Source organism: Salmo salar, chromosome 01 (assembly GCF_965601325.2).
Source record: "Salmo salar chromosome 01, fSalSal1, whole genome shotgun sequence".
NCBI lineage: Eukaryota > Metazoa > Chordata > Actinopteri > Salmoniformes > Salmonidae > Salmo > Salmo salar.
In genome coordinates, this window is record NC_138291.1 from 58265552 (window position 1) to 58286300 (window position 20749).

General features: G+C 44.8%; 1 protein-coding gene across 1 annotated transcript in view; it reads right to left on the reverse strand.

Moving 5' to 3' along the window:
- Positions 1-255: 255 nt before the first annotated feature.
- LOC106605561 (tight junction-associated protein 1) overlaps positions 256-20749 on the reverse strand; it is a 155461-nt gene continuing 134967 nt past the window's right edge. Inside the window, exon 10 of the mRNA XM_045720112.2 lies at positions 256-9447. Within this exon, the coding sequence (XP_045576068.1) occupies positions 7948-9447 (1500 nt within the window). The 3' untranslated portion in view covers positions 256-7947. The remainder of the gene's footprint in view (positions 9448-20749) is intronic.

The window sequence follows — 20749 nt, forward strand, 5'->3', positions numbered from 1 at the left end:
TATCACAAGAGGGTCAAGTCTTTTGGTTTTTATGTTTGTATTCATATCAGTTAAATCATTGGAGGGGAAACCTCAACCTCCAACTTGACTAACATTTTGAAAGTGTTCCTCAATTGCAAGTCCATGATGACAGTTATTATCAGTAGGGGGCACCCTTGAATAAGAATTCTACTCTTACAAGGGAAAAGTGGCACGGCATATCGTTGAAAGTAAAAATGTTGGCTACATCCCCCTTACATAACCAGACCACAAAAGTAAAGTTTAAAATATTTTATTTGTTTTAAAATATACATCAGTTTACAAATTCAGAAAATAAAATTAGTACAGGTTTAACAGTCTTGTGTATAATATTGTCTTTGAAGTCATTTTTTTAACAGGGAGAACATTTTTAGCCCGCTTACATACAAAAGAAAGGAAATCTACAAAGCCATGAAAGAACAGACACTGCATCGGGAGTGTGATGAATATGCAACCAAAGAAAAACATAACGGAGCCCACTTTTCTCAGTATGAGAGAATAATCAGATTGCCACTTAACTCTATGCAAGACTGGTAGACATGGTTTGTGTGAATGAACCCAGCAACTGAACTGGATTCAGGGTTGGGCGAGTCTGGACTTGGGACCCTACAACAGTCTCCTCGCAATGGCATACATCAGGTACCACAGACTGCAGTGTCTCCTAGACTCAGAAGAGTTATAGGTATACCAGTATTTATCCCCATTAAGCACAATCACACAAACACTGGATACATCATTTCATATACTTAAAAATTCACCTGCAGCCAAATAAAATTAAGTGCTGAATTAGGCATGTAACAGGGCTGCCCAACCCTCTTCCTGGAGATCTACCATCCTGTGGGTTTTCAGTCCAACCCTAATTTAACACACCTGATTCTACTAATTAGCTGCTCAACCAGACCTTAACTAGCTGAATCAGATATGCTAAATTAGGGTTGACTGAACCTACAGGACAGTAGATCCCCAGGAAGAGGGTTGGGGCAGCCCTGGCATATAACATGCATTTCATTCATGTCAATGGGAGAATTCAATGACTCAACACCATACATGTAGACATAAGATGTAAATAACAAACAATGGAGGCATATATTGACGTGAGAAGACAGTGACAGCATCTTTATTAGTATTCCTGAACCATCTCATTGCAATGACACCGCCCTTGTGCAGGGACTGGCTTTGTCATCAAGCTCAGATTGTATGATTACGCCGTCTGTGTGGGATATTACACAGTAAACCCCGTCTCTGTATTCATATGTAGAGCCAGGGTTTTCTAATTGTGTAATGTAATACTTTACACTCCAGTTGTTCAAATATTCTTGCAGATCATCAATATTTCCAATAAACCCCTGACGCTGTCTCAATACTGTCACAATGGAGACAAGGCTCCTGTGAACCAACTGGCTTGCTGTTTAAATCCTGCTCAGACTAAAACCTATATAGTGAAAATAACTGCGCTAGCTACCTGTTAAAGGTCACCGTCACAGAGGGATTACCGTCATGACCAGTGTGTTTATTCCACCGTATCAGATAAAAGGAGTGACGAAGCTGACATTTTTCAACATTTCTCAGACTAAATTTAAAAAGCTCCACTCGCATCTTGGGAAGGCGACCTTGGATCAAAGAAGCGACGCGTCAGCAGAGATGTGTTCAATTATATTCATGAAAGAGAAGTCATTAAAGTTGCAGGAGACCAGATATAAAGGCCTATTTATACCGCTTAGTACATTAGAGCCTGCACATTTAATTCCCTCTTTTTTTTCCCATTTCCGTTTTTGCACGAAACCTTGTCTACAGCACATCTGATGAGCCCATGTCCATGTTGAAGACCATGACTCTCCTCCTTTTGAAGTATTAGAGACCTATTTCTGAGGGTAATAAAACATGAATAATTTAGTAAAGGGTTGTTACAACTCTTAATTATGGGCTATTAACACTTCATTTATACTAATGAAAAAGACCAATAAGAAGACTGCAAGCAAAAGAAAAAGAGGTTTAAAAAGTGTGAGGGTGGAGTGACGTGAACCGTGTGGATTTGGGGGCCCGCAATCCAGGGTCCCGGTCTGTTACACTGAAGAAAATGGTGTTGAATTATTCAGGGACCAGGAGTGCAGCAGAAAGCCTCCAGCGTGTTGGATATAGTATGTGGAGAGACTTTATACCGGGATCTGGTGACTCATCTCGCTCTGGAGGGAACACAGTTACCTCGTATGACCCCAGTGACTGGCGGCGGTACAGTCCTTTACAGCACAATGTTGCCAGTTCCTTGATATGTGGCTTTTACTTGTTGGTCTAAGAATAGAGGTTTAGACAGGGGGGGGGGACTAAGACCCACATCTATACATATATAGTGAGGAGGCAGGCTCAAGAGACATCAAGGATGAATATTTCTAGGTGGCGTCTGTTCCAGATCAGAATTAGGTGGGAGGGAGGGCATTGTATGGACAGAGTTTACTGGCGCATCTTTTCTAACCTTGTGGAAACACAGTACTTGGCAAAAGCCCTCAGTCGTAATCATGAAGTGCTGTTGCATTTATCATCTTTGATCATTTCATTTGTCTTCAAAATGTAAGTGCAGTGCATTCTGAAAGTACTCAGACCCCTTCACTTTTCACATTTTGTTATGTTACAGCCTTATTCTAAAATGGATTAAATAAATGTTTTTCCTCATCAATCTACACACAATACCCCATAATGACAAAGCGAAAACAGGTTTTTAGAAATTGTTCCAAATGAAAAACAAACAGAAATACCGTATTTACATAACTATACAGAACCTTTGCTTTGAGACTTGAAATTGAGCTCCAGTGCATCCTGTTTCCATTGATCATCATTGAGATGTTTCTACAACTTGGAGTCCACCTGTGGTAAATTCAATTGATTGGACATGATCTGGAAAGGCACACCCCTGTCTATATAAGGTCCCACAGTTGACAGTGCATGTCAGAGCAAAAACAAAGCCATGAGGTCGAAGGAATTGTCCGTAGAGCTCAGAGACAGGATTGTGTCGAGGCACAGATCTGGGAAAGGTACCAAAACATTTCTGCAGGATGGAAGGTCCCTAAGAACACAGTGGCCTCCATCATTCTTAAATGGAAGAAGTTTGGAACCACCAAGCTCTTCCTAGAGCAGGCCGCCCGGCCAAACTGAGCAATTGGGGGAGAAGGGCCTTGGTCAGGAAGGTGGTCACTCTGACAGTGCACCAATGGTCACTCTGACAGTGCACCAGAGTTCATCTGTGGAGATGAGAGAACCTTCCAGAAGAACAACCATCTCCGCAGCACGCCACCAATCAGGCCTTTATTGTAGAGTGGCCAGGCTGTGGGGATGTTTTTCAGCGGCAGAGACTGGGAGACTAGTCAGGATCAAGGAAAAGATGAACAGAGCAAAGTACAGAGAGAGTCTTGATTAAAACCTGCTCCAGAGCGGTCTGTTGAAACCCAGATTGAACTCATTGACCTGAATGCCTAGTGTCACAGACCTCAGACTGGGGCGAAGGTTCACCTTCCAACAGGACAACGACCCTAAGCACACAGCCAAGACAACGCAGGAGTAGCTTCGGGACAAGACTCTGACTGCCCTTTAGTGGCCCAGCCAGAGCCCGGACTTGAACCGGATCGAACATCTCTGGAGAGACCTGAAAAAAGCTGTACAGCGACGCTCCCCATTCAACCTGACAGAGCTTGAGAGAATCTGCAGAGAAGAATGGAAGAAACTCCCCATATACAGGTTTGCCAAGCTTGTAGCGTCATACGAGGCTGTAATCGCTGCCAAAGGTGCATCAACAAAGTACTGAGTAAAGGGTCTGAATACTTATGTAAGTGATATCCGTTTTTTATTTTTAATACATTTGCAAAAAAAAAATCTAAAAACCTGTTTTTGTTTTGTCATTATGAGGTATTGTGTGTAGATTGATGAGGGGCAAAAAAACGATTTAATCCATTTTAGAAAAAGGCTGTAACGTAACAAAATGTGGAAAAAGTGAAGGGGTCTGAATATTTTCAGAATGCACTGTATATATTACACTGTCTTCAGCCCACAGAGGGTGGCATGAACAAATACAAGCAGATGGCTTAGAGTCTGACTCGGAGAGTTAAGAACACTGCATGAGGCGTGTGACTTCATACTGGATTACTGCCTTATACTGAAGGGCTTTCACTGTGAGCTGTCAATCCGGGATCAATAAAACAGCAGGACTGTATCCGACCTCATAACAACGCAATCAAAGAGACATTAGAAAGGCAAACAATTACATAAATTAAAATTCAGACTTTTGCCTCAGTCAATCATCCTTATTATGTATTATAGCTACAGTTGAAGTCTGAAGTTTACATACACCTTAGCCAAATACACTTAAACTCAGTTTTTCACAAATCCTGACATTTAATCCTAATAAAAATTCCCTGTCTTAGGTCAGTTAGGATCACCACTTTATTTTAAGAATGTGAAATGTCAGAATAATAGTAGAGAGAATGATTTATTTCAGCTTTTATTTCCTTCATCACATTCCCAGTGGGTCAGAAGTTTACATAAACTCAATTAGTATTTGGTAGCATTGCCTTTAAATTGTTTAACTTGGATCAAACGTTTGAGGTAGCCTTCCACAAGCTTCCCACAATAAGTTGGGTGAATTTTGTCCCATTCCTCCTGACAGAGCTGGTGTAACTGAGTCTGGTTTTTAAGCCTCCTTGCTCGCAAACGCTTTTTCACTTCTGCCCACACATTTTCTATGGGATTGAGGTCAGGGCTTTGTGATGGCCACTCCAATACCTTGACTTTGTTGTCCTAAAGCCATTTTGTCACAACTTTGGAATTATGCTTGGGGTCATTGTCCATTTGGAAGACCCATTTGCGACCCAGCTTTAACTTCCTGACCCATGTCTTCAGATGTTGCTTCAATATATCCACAAAAATGTCCATCCTCATGATGCCATCTATTTTGTGAAGTGCACCAGTCCCTCCTGCAGCAAAGCACCCACACATCATGATGCTGCCACCCCCGTGCTTCACGGTTGGGATGCTGTTCTTCGGCTTGCAAGCATCCCCTTTTTTCCTCCAAACATAACGATGGTCATTATGGCCAAACAGTTCTAGTTTTGTTTCACCAGACCAGAGGACATTTCTCCTAAAAGTACGATCTTTGTCCCCATGTGCAGTTGTAAACCGTAGTCTGTCTTTTTTATGGGGGTTTCGGAGCAGTGGCTTCTTCCTTGCTGAGCGGCCTTTCAGGTTATGTCGATATAGGACTCGTTTTACTGTGGATATAGATACTTTTGTACCCGTTTCCTCCAGCATCTTCACAAGGTCCTTTGCTGTTGTTCTTGGATTGATTTGCACTTTTCGCACCAAAGTACGTTCATCTCTAAGAGACAGAACGCGTCTCCTTCCTGAGCAGTATGACGGCTTTGTGATTCCATGGTGTTTATACTTGTGTACTATTGTTTGTACAGATGAACGTGGTACCTTGGTACCTTTTTCCCATGATGTCAAGCAAAGAGGCACTGAGTTTGAAGGTAGGCCTTGAAATACATCCACAGCTACACCTCCAATTGACTCAAATGATGCAATTAGCCTATCAGAAGCTTCTAAAGCCATGACATTTTCTGGAATTTTCCAAGCTGTTTAAAGTCACAGTCATCTTATTCTATGTAAACTTCTGACCCACTGGAATTGTGATACAGTGAATTTTAAGTAAAATAATCTGCCTGTAAACAATTGTCGGAAAAATTACTTGTGTCACGCAGAAAGTAGATGTCCTAACTGACTTGCCAAAACTATAGTTTGTTAACAAGAAATTTGTGGAGTGGTTGAAAAACGAAATTTAATGACTCCAACCTAAATGTATGTAAACTTCCGACTTCAACTGTACATAGAGAATGTCTGATGCTGAACACATTTTATGGAATACAATTAAGACAAATTCAACATTGCTAAATACAGAACGATAAGTCAATTGAATATACTGGACCAAATGAAAGTCCAAAGGAACACATGCACACAATCAAAAATCAATCCATAAAATCACAAAAATTATAATCTCTTGAATGAATCAATATTTCCTATCCATACGAAAGCATGTAGATGAAAATGGACCAAAAACGCGAAAATAAACACTACATATTGTAAAGCCATGATTACATTTCAGATTAGGTATTTATATTAGGTAAATTATGTATTTATACAGGGCCAAAGATTAAAACAACTTTGCATTGGGGACATCTGATAAGCAAACTGATGAAATACTTAAAAGGTTGGCTGAACACAGAGAAAAACATCAAATCATTCTCCTCTTCACAGTTTACTAGTTACTAGTATAACATCCTCTGTGAACCCCCACAACGGAGACTGAGTAATACACCAACAAAAATACTTTCCTGATCAGGAAATTGTCAATACTAAAGAAATACCAAAAATCTCATCAACCAGCCCAGTCATACCATGCAGGCCTTTAGCCTTCGATAATTCCTTGTCACATTGATATTCTGGAAACATACTTTTGTTACAGAATACATTGCTAACAGAAGTGGTACACAATGAGAATTGAAGGCATCTTCAAGGAAAATTATTCCCTCCCCCCGGGCCCAGTGAATATTTCCTAACACATCCACAGAAATGCTTTGAAGGTTGTCGTGGTTCTTCTGAGACACTGTTTCATGCCATTTAGGTCTTCCTTAGTAATACAGCATGTAAAGTACCAGAGTTAACAATAGAACTATAGGCCTGTTTGTTTCTTGAAATGAAAATACAGATGACTAAATCCAATGACAAATCAATAACAGAACAAAAGTGAAAGCGAATAGAAATACTTTGACTGTTTTCAATCGTCAACATCATAACATGTCCAGACCTCAGCCATAAAATAGTTACATAATCTAAATGTCAAAATCAAAATGATTTCAATGAAGAAGTGATTGAAGAAATAAACAGTAAGACTTACGATAATAGAAAGACAAAATCAAACAATTAAAAATCAATGAAAACTGTATTTCTGTTATTGAGAAAATAAACTTGAGTGAGACCTACAATTTCAGGAATTCATTGAGGGTGACCTTCCTAGTTCTTGTGTAGTTGACCAATTACAGAGAAGAGAGCCCTTAAGAGTGGGTGCTCAACAGACTGCTGCACACTTCAGGTGCTTCAGAGGGGCATCAGAATAGATATTTTCTGGGAATTGGGGGGTTAGAAACCCCCTCAGACAGAGAGGGATAGGCACTGAGAGTCTGTGTGGGGGTCCGTTCCACCATCCACTCACACCAGACAACAGCATGCGCTTGCAAGTGCTTTCCCTCTTCACCATTCGTCCATTCAGAGATGGAGGTAAAGTTCTCATGTTATCAGATTCCTGCATGACATATAATTTCTCTGGGGGGGATCCAGGGCAAAAGAGAACAAACAAGGGAGAAGGCAACAACTCCATCCATCCTGCATATCGCCGATCCTCTCAAGTGACGAGACGAAACGTTGCACTATCTGGGCTGTTCCATTAGAACACACACTGGCTGGATGTTTACACACAGGAAATGGCCCTGCATGGCTCTCCTGTAGTCACCATTCTCCTCTCTGCAACAGTTTTGGAGTGTTTGAGAGACAGAAAACTAACCTCATTCAGATACCCCTGTAGGACCCTTTGTTCTGCTATTGGAGCAGATTGCGGTTTACAGTGGAAAACAAAGGAAAGAACGCCGCAAACTTTACCATTCAACCGGCAGCCAGGCATCGCACATATCTTCTAAAGAACAGTCAGCTCTTGAATGTGGTTAGTAGAGCATGTGTGTATTTCCTGACTAAACTCATGAGAGACAGCAGCACAGACAAAGGAAGGACCAACACGAATCATCGCTCTCTTTTCTGGTAAGATAAAGAGTCCACAGACCAGAGAAGAGTTAGTCGGTCAGACGACAGATGAAGTGAGAGGAGAAAAGTCCCCTAGTCTCAGTCCAGCAGGTTACCATGCTCCTGTGCCCGGGTCAGGCTGTCTTTGCGGTGCAGGTGGTGGACTCCCATCCTCTTTGGGCTCTTCAGGGGTCGGCCGGGGGTGGAAGTGGAGGAGTTTGCGGAAAGGGGAGGGGTGTTCTTTGTGTAGTCCTCTAGCCCTGCCAGGACCCGGGGGGCTATGACGGGGAAGTCCTGTGGCAGGATGTCTCTCTCCTCTGCAGAGCTGCCTACAGACCCAGTCTCGTCCACAAAATCATTCCTCTTTGCCTCCGCCGGGCTGGTCTCCACGGTGATGGCCGTTGACACGGTGTCGCCACTGGTGTTGTCTCGGTCGTTGTCCAGTGGGTCCAGGGCCATCAGCAGTTGCTCGCTCTCCTCTGTGGAGAAGTCTGCTCCGTAATGCCCCCTCCTGGTGCGGAGGTCAGCCATGCTGCTGGTGTCAGTGTCCAGGCTGGACTCTCGGCTTGCTGTCCAGCTGCGGGTGGAGGACCCCTCCTCCCCGTCCGAGTAGGCCCCCCGTAGCGCCCCCCTGTCGGAACCCCCGCCCACTGGCTTGCCGGTCCGGGTCCTCTCCAGGTCCTTGACCGTCTCGCTGCTGAAGGAGGTGCGGTTGACCAGGGTGCCGTCAGAGGGTGGTGCCATCTTCTCCACAAACATGCGCTGCCAGTTGGCCAGCAGGTCCTCCTCAGAGCTACCTGAGCTGGCAAAGGCGCTGGGGGGCTGAGGGGGGCTGCTAAAGGGGCTGGACTGGTTGGAGAGGGGGTCTGCTGTGTCTAGCTGAGTAGGGGTGCGGCAGGGGTCACGCTGCCCCCCTCCCCCTGAGGAGGACGACGTCCCAGATCGCCAGCCCCCGTCCGACACGGCGGGGCTGTTTGGCACGGTGCGCTGGCGCTCGTTCTCCTCGTCGTTCTGCACCAAGCTGAGGGAGATGGCCTGGCGCGTTGCGTAGGTGCAGTTGGGCAGGGGGCTGTTCTTGGGGATCTTCACCTTGTCGTCCGAGGAGAACTCGATCACCTTGCGGCCGGGATAGAGGGGGTGGGGCGGAGGGGGGGCTGGGTAGGGGTTGAGCTTCTCGAAGGCACCACCCTCTCTACCCTCCTCTCCTGATTGGCCGTCTGCTGACAGGCTGCTCTGGCTCCGACACATGCCATTCTGCTGGAGGAGCTCCTGGGCCTGGCTGCTCTGGGCTGGGGCCCTGCTGCTGTGACCGGGACCCCCGTTCTCTCTACCCCCTCCTCCTGCCTGGTGCCCAGTCATGTCCACATGCACAAACACGTCCTCTGCCTGGGGCCGGCCTGCGCTGCTGCTGGACTGGGCAGAGTTGAGCACCAGAGGCTCAGGCTTCTCCAGGATGCGGGCAATGACTGAGGTGGGAACCACGTCGGCGGGAGTCAGGCTCATGGTGTCGGAGTCCTGGCCCTGGGCCCCCTGGGAACTCTTATCCGGCAGACTGGCCTTCATGTGCTTGTTCACCATGTCCTGCAGCTCATAGGGCAGCTGGAAGACAAGAGAAGACGAACACAAAACGTGACAGGTTTCACAGACGGGCAAAGACATCACGTTAAAATCAAAAGTCACAGGCGTGTCAAACTGAGTGAATTTCTGAACTTTAAAGCTACTTTAAAACTAGAGTCCCGTGGTACACTAAAGTACTTAATATTAGATGTAACTTGTAAAGAAAACATGTTACTTAATAATGAGAACAACTCCCCCACCTGCAGTCTCTAACAATTCCCTCAATTAACTGGAACAACTTTAAAAAGGTTCAATGCAGCTGTTTTTATCTCAATATCAAATCATTTCTAGGTGACAATTAAGTACCGTACTGTGATTGTTTTCAATTAAAATGGTCAAAAAGAAAACAAAAATAGCTTCTTTGCGAAGAGCAATTTCTCAAGCAAGAATTTTGCTAGGACTGTCTGGAAGTTAGGTGGGGAGGGGAAAACTGAAAACTTGCTGTTATTGGCAGAGAATTTTGGAACTCTTTCTTATTGGTCATGTAAATTCCAACCCACCAAAACAGGCTGAAATTCTTGCCAGTCAAACAGCTCTTACACTAAAAAGGGCATTATCATTTTCACAATTTCACAGTATTATTCCAACCTCAGTGTGGAAATATATATATACTGCTCAAAAAAATAAAGGGAACACTTAAACAACAATGTAACTCCAAGTCAATCACACTTCTGTGAAATCAAACTTCTCCACTTAGGAAGCAACACTGATTGACAATACATTTCACATGCTGTTGTGCAAATGGAATAGACAACAGGTGGAAATTATAGGCAATTAGCAAGACACCTCCAATAAAGGAGTGGTTCTACAGGTGGTGAACACAGACCACTTCTCAGTTCCTATGCTTCCTGGCTGATATTTTGGTCACTTTTGAATGCTGGCGGTGCTTTTACTCTAGTGGTAGCATGAGACGGAGTCTACAACCCACACAAGTGGCTCAGGTAGTGCAGCTCATCCAGGATGGCACATCAATGCGAGCTGTGGCATGAAGGTTTGCTGTGTCTGTCAGCGTAGCGTCCAGAGCATGGAGGCGCTACTAGGAGACAGAACAGTACATCAGGAGACGTGGAAGAGGCCGTAGGAGGGCAACAACCCAGCAGCAGGACCGCTACCTCCGCCTTTGTGCAAGGAGGAGCAGTGCCAGAGCCCTGCAAAATGACCTCCAGCAGGCCACAAATGTGCATGTGTCTGCTCAAACGGTCAGAAACAGACTCCATGAGGGTGGTATGAGGGCCCGACGTCCACAGGTGGGGGTTGTGCTTACAGCCCAACACCGTGCAGGACGTTTGGCATTTGCCAGAGAACATCAAGATTGGCAAATTCGCCACTGGCGCCCTGTGCTCTTCACAGATGAAAGCAGGTTCACACTGAGCACGTGACAGACGTGACAGAGTCTGGAGACTCTGTGGAGAACGCTCTGCTGCCTGCAACATCCTCCAGCATGACCGGTTTGGCGGTGGGTCAGTCATGGTGTGGGCTGGCATTTCTTTGGGGGGCCGCACAGCACTCCATGTGCTCGCCAGAGGTAGCCTGACTGCCATTAGGTACCGAGATGAGATCCTCAGACCCCTTGTGAGACCATATGCTGGTGCAGTTGGCCCTGGGTTCCTCCTAATGCAAGACAATGCTAGACCTCATGTGGCTGGAGTGTGTCAGCAGTTCCTGCAAGAGGAAGGCATTGATGCTATGGACTGGCCCGCCCATTCCCCAGACCTGAATCCAATTGAGCACATCTGGGACGTCATGTCTCGCTCCATCCACCAACGCCACGTTGCACCACACACTGTCCAGGAGTTGGCGGATGCTTTAGTCCAGGTCTGGGAGGAGATCCCTCAGGAGACCATCCGCCACCTCATCAGGAGCATGCCCAGGCATTGTAGGGAGGTCATACAGGCACGTGGAGGCCACACACACTACTGAGCCTCATTTTGACTTGTTTTAAGGACATTACATCAAAGTTGGATCAGCCTGTAGTGTGGTTTTCTACTTTAATTTTGAGTGTGACTCCAAATCCAGACCTCCATGGGTTGATAAATTGGATTATCATTGATTATTTGTGTGATTTTGTTGTCAGCACATTCAACTATGTAAAGAAAAAAGTATTTAATAAGGTTATTTCATTCATTCAGATCTAGGATGTATTATTTTAGTGTTCCCTTTATTTTTTTGAGCAGTGTATAAAACACATGAAAATCACGTTTTGACTGCACTTGGCCTTTAAAAATATGCATCTCACAAGGGCTGACAAATCTTTCCCGACTTGCTGTGCTTTTAAACAGCATGTGATTCCACTCTAAGAGCTCGCAGTGGGAGTATTTAGATTCTCATGTCAAATGCATTAAGCTTTAACTTTCCCTAATAACCGAGTGGCAAAGACTTAGCGCTCATATCACTCCCATGCAAGGACTTTGTGCTCCGATCCAAATTAGAAAGCGGCACATCTCAGTGGGATACGAGTGGCGTCAATTACAGTTCCAGATGATTTCTAAAAGAGCTGCTGTGATCCTGTGGATAAGTCTCCCTGTGTAAGAGCAGTGAATGACACTAACACACGGCTGCCAGGTTAGACATCACTGGGGTGTCTGATGCTTGATATGTGAATGGAAGAGAACAGTGGGATCTATCTAAACTTCAGTCAGCGCTGTGAAGGAGACCGTCTCCTGCTGCCTTTCTTCCCTGGCCACCAAATGTCTCCTTGTCCCTGACTCCATGTTCACAGGAACAAAAAGCAGAGAGAACAAGAAAAATAAAGGCTCACCTCCAATGAGATACTTGAAGGGGGATGAGAAAGAAAGAAAGTGAGGTTTGAAAGTAAAGGAAAAAAAGGCCGGCATCTAGGGCCCTTCTATCACGGTGATACTGGGCGTGACGAGCCAAGGCTGTGATATTGATATGTGGAAAATGGGCAGAGAGAGAATAAGCGATTCCACAGTCCCCGCTCGCTTAAGCCCTAACGATCCTGGTGAGCAACGATCGGCACGCCCGCCTCCCCTTCACTTCCTCTGGTCAGCGGGGTGGACCAGGCAGGATCAATACAACTGTATAGGGCTGCCAGGTGACTCCTCTACCGGTCAGAATTTTACACGACATAGCCCTGACCTCTGCCCAATTACGTATAGCAATCAAACAAGCTGCCAAGAGTCATGGTTCATGACGAGCTTACAAGCAGCTCCTGTATCACATCCATGTGCACACAAAGGTTATATACAGTCGTGGCCAAAAGTTTTGAGAATGACACACATGAATTTTCACAAAGTCTGCTGCCTCAGTTTCTATGGCAATTTGCATATACTATAATGTTATGAAGAGTGATGAGATGAATTGCAATTCATTACAAAGTCCCTCTTTGCCATGCAAATGAACTGAATCCCCCCCCCAAAAAAATTCCACTGCATTTCAGCCCTGCCACAAAAGGACCAGCTGACATGTCAGTGATTCTCTCGTTAACACAGGTGTGAGTGTTGACGAGGACAAGGCTGGAGATCACTCTGTCATGCTGATTGAGTTTGAATAACAGACTGGAAGCTTCAAAAGGAGGGTGGTGCTTGGAATCATTGTTCTTCCTCTGTCAACCATGGTTACCTGCAAGGAAACACGTGCCGTCATCTTTGCTTTGCACAAAAAGGGCTTCACAGGCAAGGATATTGCTGCCAGTAAGATTGCACCTAAATCAACCATTTATCGGATCATCAAGAACTTCAAGGAGAGCGGTTCAATTGTTGTGAAGAAGGCTTCAGGGCGCCCAAGAAAGTCCAGCAAGCGCCAGGGCTGGGATCGGGGCACCACCAGTACAGAGCTTGCTCAGGAATGGCAGCAGGCAGGTGTGAGTGCATCTGCACGCACAGTGAGGTGAAGACTTTTGGAGGATGGCCTGGTGTCAAGAAGGGCAGTAAAGAAGCCACTTCTCTCCAGGAAAAACATCAGGGACAGACTGATATTCTGCAAAAGGTACAGGGATTGGACTGCTGAGGACTGAGGTAAAGTAATTTTCTCTGATGAACACCCTTTCCGATTGTTTGGGGCATCCGGAAAAAAGCTTGTCTGGAGAAGACAAGGTGAGCGCTACCATCAGTCCTGTGTCATGCCAACAGTAAAGCATCCTGAGACCATTCTTGTGTGGGGTTGCTTCTCAGCCAAGGGAGTGGGCTCACTCACAATTTTGCCTAAGAATACAGCCATGAATAAAGAATGGTACCAACACATCCTCCGAGAGCAACTTCTCCCAACCATCCAGGAACAGTTTGGTGACGAACAATGCCTTTTCCAGCATGATGGAGCACCTTGCCATAAGGCAAAAGTGATAACTAAGTGGCTCGGGGAACAAAACATTGATATTTTGGGTCCATGGCCAGGAAACTCCCCAGACCTTAATCCCATTGAGAACTTGTGGTCAATCCTCAAGAGGCGGGTGGACAAACAAAACCCCACAAATTCTGACAAACTCCAAGCATTGATTATGCAAGAATGGGCTGCCATCAGTCAGGATGTAGCCCATAAGTTAATTGACAGCATGCCAGGGCGGATTGCAGAGGTCTTGAAAAAGACGGGTCAACACTGCAAATATTGACTCATGGCGTCAACTTCATGAAATTGTCAATAAAAGCATTTGACACTTATGAAATGCTTGTAATTATACTTCAGTATTCCATAGTAACATCTGACAAAAATATCTAACGACACTGAGGCAGCAGACTTGGTGAAAATTAATATTTGTGTCATTCTCAAAACTTTTGGCCACGACTGAACAGTACTGTGTTATAGAGCCTTAACTAAAAAGGCACACAATAGCTGTAGCAAGAAGTCTTTCATTCTTCAGTGAGTGAGAGACCTTTTTTTAGCACCATTCTTTCCTATAGAACATTCGCTGTATTATTATAAGCACTGCAGACAACCATTGTGATGCAAATCTGCATGGGTCCATTGATAGCCACAGACATGGTCATTTTACATGCTATTGTACTAACCGCTTACTCACTGCAAATTATACCAATACGCATAACCTCAACAACAGCGGAACAGTTTGAGGCAAAGTGGGTATACTATATATGGCATAATGCCTGGGGAGACAAAAGCATAGCTTTCTCAGAACAATCACATGTGCAGCAGTGCGAATTGGTGCTCACAGACAGCCAACCCACTCTAGTGATAAGCTTCAGGACTGGGCTGCTGGGCAACTCCTGCCATGCTGTATAATTGACTTGTGTTTCCTTAGCCAATCTTCAGAATCCATCAAATCTCCCACAGATGGCTGCTGCCTGCCTGATAAGATGATTTGTATACACGGCTACTTTTCCGACCCCCTCCTAGGGAGCAGCTCACTTGGACACAGGATGACTCAATGCTTTCTGCCTGCCAACCTGTTTGTCTCTCTGCCCGCTTGCCTCTCCATGTCCATACTGCCAGATCTTTTGCAAGGAGGACTCTATAACCATGGTTATCCAGGTTTCCCTTTGGTGTACTTTTTTATCATGCTTCCTCTCGGTCTTACTTTTTCTCTCATAATGGATAAGGACTGTCAAGGGGACATTGCCTTATGGCCAATGCTTTGATTTTCAAAAATATGTAATCTTCAAGGCACTTCACTTGTTTAGTATTTGCAAAAATAGCTCACTGCAGCAATTGGATCTTAGTCTGTAGACCCATTTCAAGAACTACCACTTTCTGCGACTATGTTTTCATCTAGGTCCTGAGTGGCTTAGTTGGTAAGAGGTTGGCGCTAGCAGTGCTAAGATGTTTGAAATGCCAAGATACTACAAATGAATGCACTCATTGTACCAAACCCCCTACAGTTGATGTCCACGGCCCCGCGAAAATCTCACTAGCGTAATAAAAAAATCCACATAGAAATCTTCCTGTTTAAAGTAGAGATCTCAGTTTTGCATGGGCTGCGTCTCAATTCACTGCCTCCGCCGATGTTGGCCTGCCCCATCTGCGGTGAAAGGTGGCAGAGCTACAGCAGTGTTTGTCAGACCATGAGATGTCCCCAAAATTGGCCATGAAAACATCTGTGGCGTCCGAACGGTTGTTTTGCTCTAGGACGCCCACAAGCCTCACAAGACTCGACTGAATATAGCCCGGGACCAGTTTGAAAAATGAATGGAAGTATGGAGGTAGTTTAGTGCATATAAAAAATGAGTTAAATATGTGTAAAACCTTTTTTAAAGTAGTTTCATGATCTTTCTTATATCGCTCAGATATAGGAGAGAGACTTGACAACAAACATCCTTTGACTATCTATTTTTCCATGTATGAATCTGTTATTCAATGCATTTCTATGGGGTAATAGTAGTAAAGCCTGATTCAATGTTCCATCAAATAATGTTTTAATATATATACACACACACCTAAAGGGCTCCTAAAATTCTAAATCAAATGGCTAAATGATTATTGGTATGACCATCTTAAAACAGCCCCCCCCCCCCCCCCCGATTTTGACTCTAGGGGGATGTCGCATGGGAAAAAACTTAAGTGGCATATACTGTATATTACCAAATCAGTCTCACAAGCTCAGACAAAATGAAGTGGTAAATTGCTAGCTCACTTGTTGAATAAGAGCATGAGTACATGCAATCAGCAAGTGTTTGAACTAGCTGCTGAATCTGGATGCATTTGAATACTTGAGAAGTTTAAAGTAGATCATGTGAAATGTGTGTTTAAGTACAAAAGTTGCCTTTGGTGTAGAACCACCAGGTAAGCAAAACGCTCACTCTTTCAACTAATGCTTGACAAATAGAGAATAAAATAGTTCCCAAATAAATAAACTGATCATAAAACAAAGGAATAAAATGAGGTGTGCAAACAGATCGGCAGCTTGTGGCAGATTGTTGGGTTTCCCAGCAGTATTCAATTATGGCAGGACTGGGAGATCATTCTTCATCTTTCTCATGGCTTCTGGAGGGAAACGCTGTAGGAATGCTCAACCGGTGTCGCTTATTCAGCCGACAGAAACTTTCAACCGGTTCTCCCCATTAAGCAAGCCGGAGTCGGAGGCCGAGACTTCTCTGGTCTCTACTCCTCCCGTTGTGGGGTCTGAGACGCCGACGGCTCCCACCATTAGCTCTGACAAATTGAAAACCCTAGTCATTGGCGACTCCATTACCCGCAGTATTAGACTTAAAACTAATCATCCAGCGATCATACACTGTTTACCAGGGGGCAGGGCTACCGACGTTAAGGCTAATCTAAAGACGGTGCTGGCTAAAGCTAAAACTGGCGAGTGTAGAGAGTATAGAGATATTGTTATCCACGTCGGCACCAACGATGTTAGGATGAAACAGTCAGAGGTCACCAAGCGCAACATAGCTTCAGCGTGTAAATCAGCTAGACAGATGTGTCGGCATCGATTAATTGTCTCTGGCCCCCTCCCAGTTAGGGGGAGTGATGAGCTCTACAGCAGAGTCTCACAACTCAATCGCTGGTTGAAAACTGTGTTCTGCCCCTCCCAAAAGATAGAATTTGTAGATAATTGGCCCTCTTTCTGGGACTCACCCACAAACAGGACCAAGCCTGGCCTGTTGAGGAGTGACGGACTCCATCCTAGCTGGAGGGGTGCTCTCATCTTATCTACGAACATAGACAGGGCTCTAACTCCTCTAGCTCCACAATGAAATAGGGTGCAGGCCAGGCAGCAGGCTGTTAGCCAGCCTGCCAGCTTAGTGGAGTCTGCCACTAGCACAGTCAGCGTAGTCAGCTCAGCTTTCCCCATTGAGACCGTGTCTGTGCCTCGATCTAGGTTGGGCAAAATAAAAAATGGCGGTGTTCGCTTTAGCAATCTCACTAGTATAAAGACCTCCTCCATTCCTGCCATTATTGAAAGAGATTGTGATACCTCACATCTCAAAATTGGGTTACTTAATGTTAGATCCCTCACTTCCAAGGCCGTTACAGTCAATTAACTAATCACTGATCATAATCTTGATGTGATTGGCCTGACTGAAACATGGCTTAAGCCTGATGAATTTACTGTGTTAAATGAGGCCTCACCCCCTGGTTACACTAGTGACCATACCCCCCCGTGCATCCGGAAAAGGCGGAGGTGTTGCTAACATTTACGATAGCAAATTTCAATTTACCAAAAAAAAAAACAATGACGTTTTTGTCTTTTGAGCTTCTAGTCATGAAATCTATGCAGCCTACTCACTCACTTTTTATAGCTACTGTTTACAGGCCTCCTGGGCCATATGCAGTGTTCCTCACTGAGTTCCCTGAATTCCTATCGGATCTTCTAGTCATAGCAGATAATATTCAAATTTTTGGTGACTAACATTCACATGGAAAAGTCCACAGACCCACTCCAAAAGGCTTTCGGAGCCATCATCGACTCAGTGGGTTTTGTCCAACATGTCTCTGGACCTACTCACTGCCACAGTCATACTCTGGACCTAGTTTTGTCCCATGGAATAAATGTTGTGGATCTTAATGTTTTTCCTCATAATCCGGGATTATCGGACCACCATTTTATTGCGTTTGCAATTGCAACAAATAATCTGCTCAGACCCCAACCAAGGAGCATTAAAAGTCGTGCTATAAATTCTCAGACAATCCAAAGATTCCTTGATGCCCTTCCAGACTCCCTCTGCCTACCCAAGGACGTCAGAGGACAAAAATCAGTTAACCACCTAACCGAGGAACTCAATTTAACCTTGCGCAATACCCTAGATGCAGTTGCACCCCTAAAAATTTAAAACATCTGTCATAAGAAACTAGCTCCCTGGTATACAGAAAATACACGAGCTCTGAAGCAAGCTTCCAGAAAATTGGAACGGAAATGGCGCCACACCAAACTGGAAGTCTTCCGACTAGCTTGGAAAGACAGTACCGTGCAGTATCGAAGAGCCCTCACTGCTGCTTGATCATCCTATTTTTCCAACTTAATTGAGGAAAATAAGAACAATCCGAAATGTATTTTTGATACTGTCGCAAAGCTAACTAAAAAGCAGCATTCGCAAATGGAGGATGGCTTTCACTTCAGCAGTAATAAATTTATGAACTTCTTTGAGGAAAAGGTCATGATCATTAGAAAGCAAATTACGGACTCCTCTTTAAATCTGGGTATTCCTCCAAAGCTCCATTGTCCTGAGTCTGCACAACTCTGCCAGGACCTAGGATCAAGGGAGATACTAAAGTGTTTTAGTACTATATCTCTTGACACAATGATGAAAATAATCATGGCCTCCAAACCCTCAAGCTGCATACTGGACCCTATTCCAACTAAACTACTGACAGAGCTGCTTCCTGTGCTTGGCCCTCCTATGTTGAACATAATAAACGGCTCTCTATCCACCGGATGTGTACCAAGCTCACTAAAAGTGGCAGTAATAAAGCCTCTCTTGAAAAAGCCGAATCTTGACCCAGAAATTATAAAAAACTATCGGCCTATATCGAATCTTCCATTCCTCTCAAAAATTTTAGAAAAAGCTGTTGCACAGCAACTCACTGCCTTCTTGAAGACAAACAATGTATACGAAACGCTTCAGTCTGGTTTTAGACCCCATCATAGCACTGAGACTGCACTTGTGAAGGTGGTAAATGACCTTTTAATGACGTCAGACCGAGGCTCTGTATCTGTCCTCGTGCTCCTAGATCTTAGTGCCGCTTTTGATACCATCGATCACCACATTCTTTTGGAGAGATTGGAAACCCAAATTGGTCTACATGGACAAGTTCTGGCCTGGTTTAGATCTTATCTGTCGGAAAGATATCAGTTTGTCTCTGTGAATGGTTTGTCCTCTGACAAATCAATTGTACATTTCGGTGTTCCTCAAGGTTCCGTTTTAGGATCACTATTGTTTTCACTATATATTTTACCTCTTGGGGATGTCATTCGAAAACATAATGTTAAATTTCACTGCTATGCGGACGACACACAGCTGTACATTTCAATGAAACATGGTGAAGCCCCAAAATTGCCCTCGCTAGAAGCCTGTGTTTCAGACATAAAGAAGTGGATGGCTGCAAACTTTCTACTTTTAAACTCGGACAAAACAGAGATGCTTGTTCTAGGTCCCAAGAAACAAAGAGATCTTCTGTTGAATCTGACAATTAATCTGGATGGTTGTACAGTCGTCTAAAATAAAACTGTGAAGGACCTCGGCGTTACTCTGGACCCTGATCTCTCTTTTGAAGAACATATCAAGACTGTTTCAAGGACAGCTTTTTTCCATCTACGTAACATTGCAAAAATCAGAAACTTTCTGTCCAAAAATGACGCAGAAAAATTAATCCATGCTTTTGTTACTTCTAGGCTGGACTACTGCAATGCTCTACTTTCCGGCTACCCGGATAAAGCACTAAATAGACTTCAGGTAGTGCTAAATACGGCTGCTAGAATCCTGACTAGAACCAAAAAATTTGATCATATTACTCCAGTGCTAGCCTCCCTACACTGGCTTCCTGTTAAGGCAAGGGCTGATTTCAAGGTTTTACTGCTAACCTACAAAGCATTACATGGGCTTGCTCCTACCTATCTTTCCGATTTGGTCCTGCCGTACATACCTACACGTACGCTACGGTCACAAGACGCAGGCCTCCTAATTGTCCCTAGAATTTCTAAGCAAACGGCTGGAGGTAGGGCTTTCTCCTATAGAGCTCTATTTTTATGGAATGGTCTGCCTACCCATGTGAGAGACGCAGACTCAGTCTCAACCTTTAAGTCCTTACTGAAGACTTATCTCTTCAGTAGGTCCTATGATTAAGTATAGTCTGGCCCAGGAGTGTGAAGGTGAATGGAAAGGCTGGAGCAACGAACCGCCCTTGCTGTCTCTGCCTTGCCGGTTCCCCTCTCTCCACTGGGATTCTCTGCCTCTAACCCTATTACAGGGGCTGAGTCACTGGCGTACTGGTGTTCTTCCATGCCGTCCATGGGAGGGGTGCGTCACTTGAGTGGGCTGAGTCACTGACGTGGTCTTCCTGTCTGGGTTGGTGCCCCCCCCCCTTGGGTTGTGCCGTGGCGGAGATCTTTGTTGGCTATACTCGGCCTTGTCTTAGGACGGTAAGTTGGTGGTTGGAGACATCCCTCTAGTGGTGTGGGGGCTGTGCTTTGGCAAAGTGGGTGGGGTTATATCCTGCCTGTTTGGCCCTGTCTGGGGGTTTCATCGGATGGGGCCACAGTGTCTCCTGATCCCTCCTGTCTCAGCCTCCAGTATTTATGCTGCAGTAGTTTATGTGTCGGGGGGCTAGGGTCAGTCTGTTACATCTGGAGTATTTCTCTTGTCTTATCCGGTGTCCTGTGTGAATTTAAATATGCTCTCTCTAATTCTCTCTCTCTCTCTTTCTTTCTTTCTCT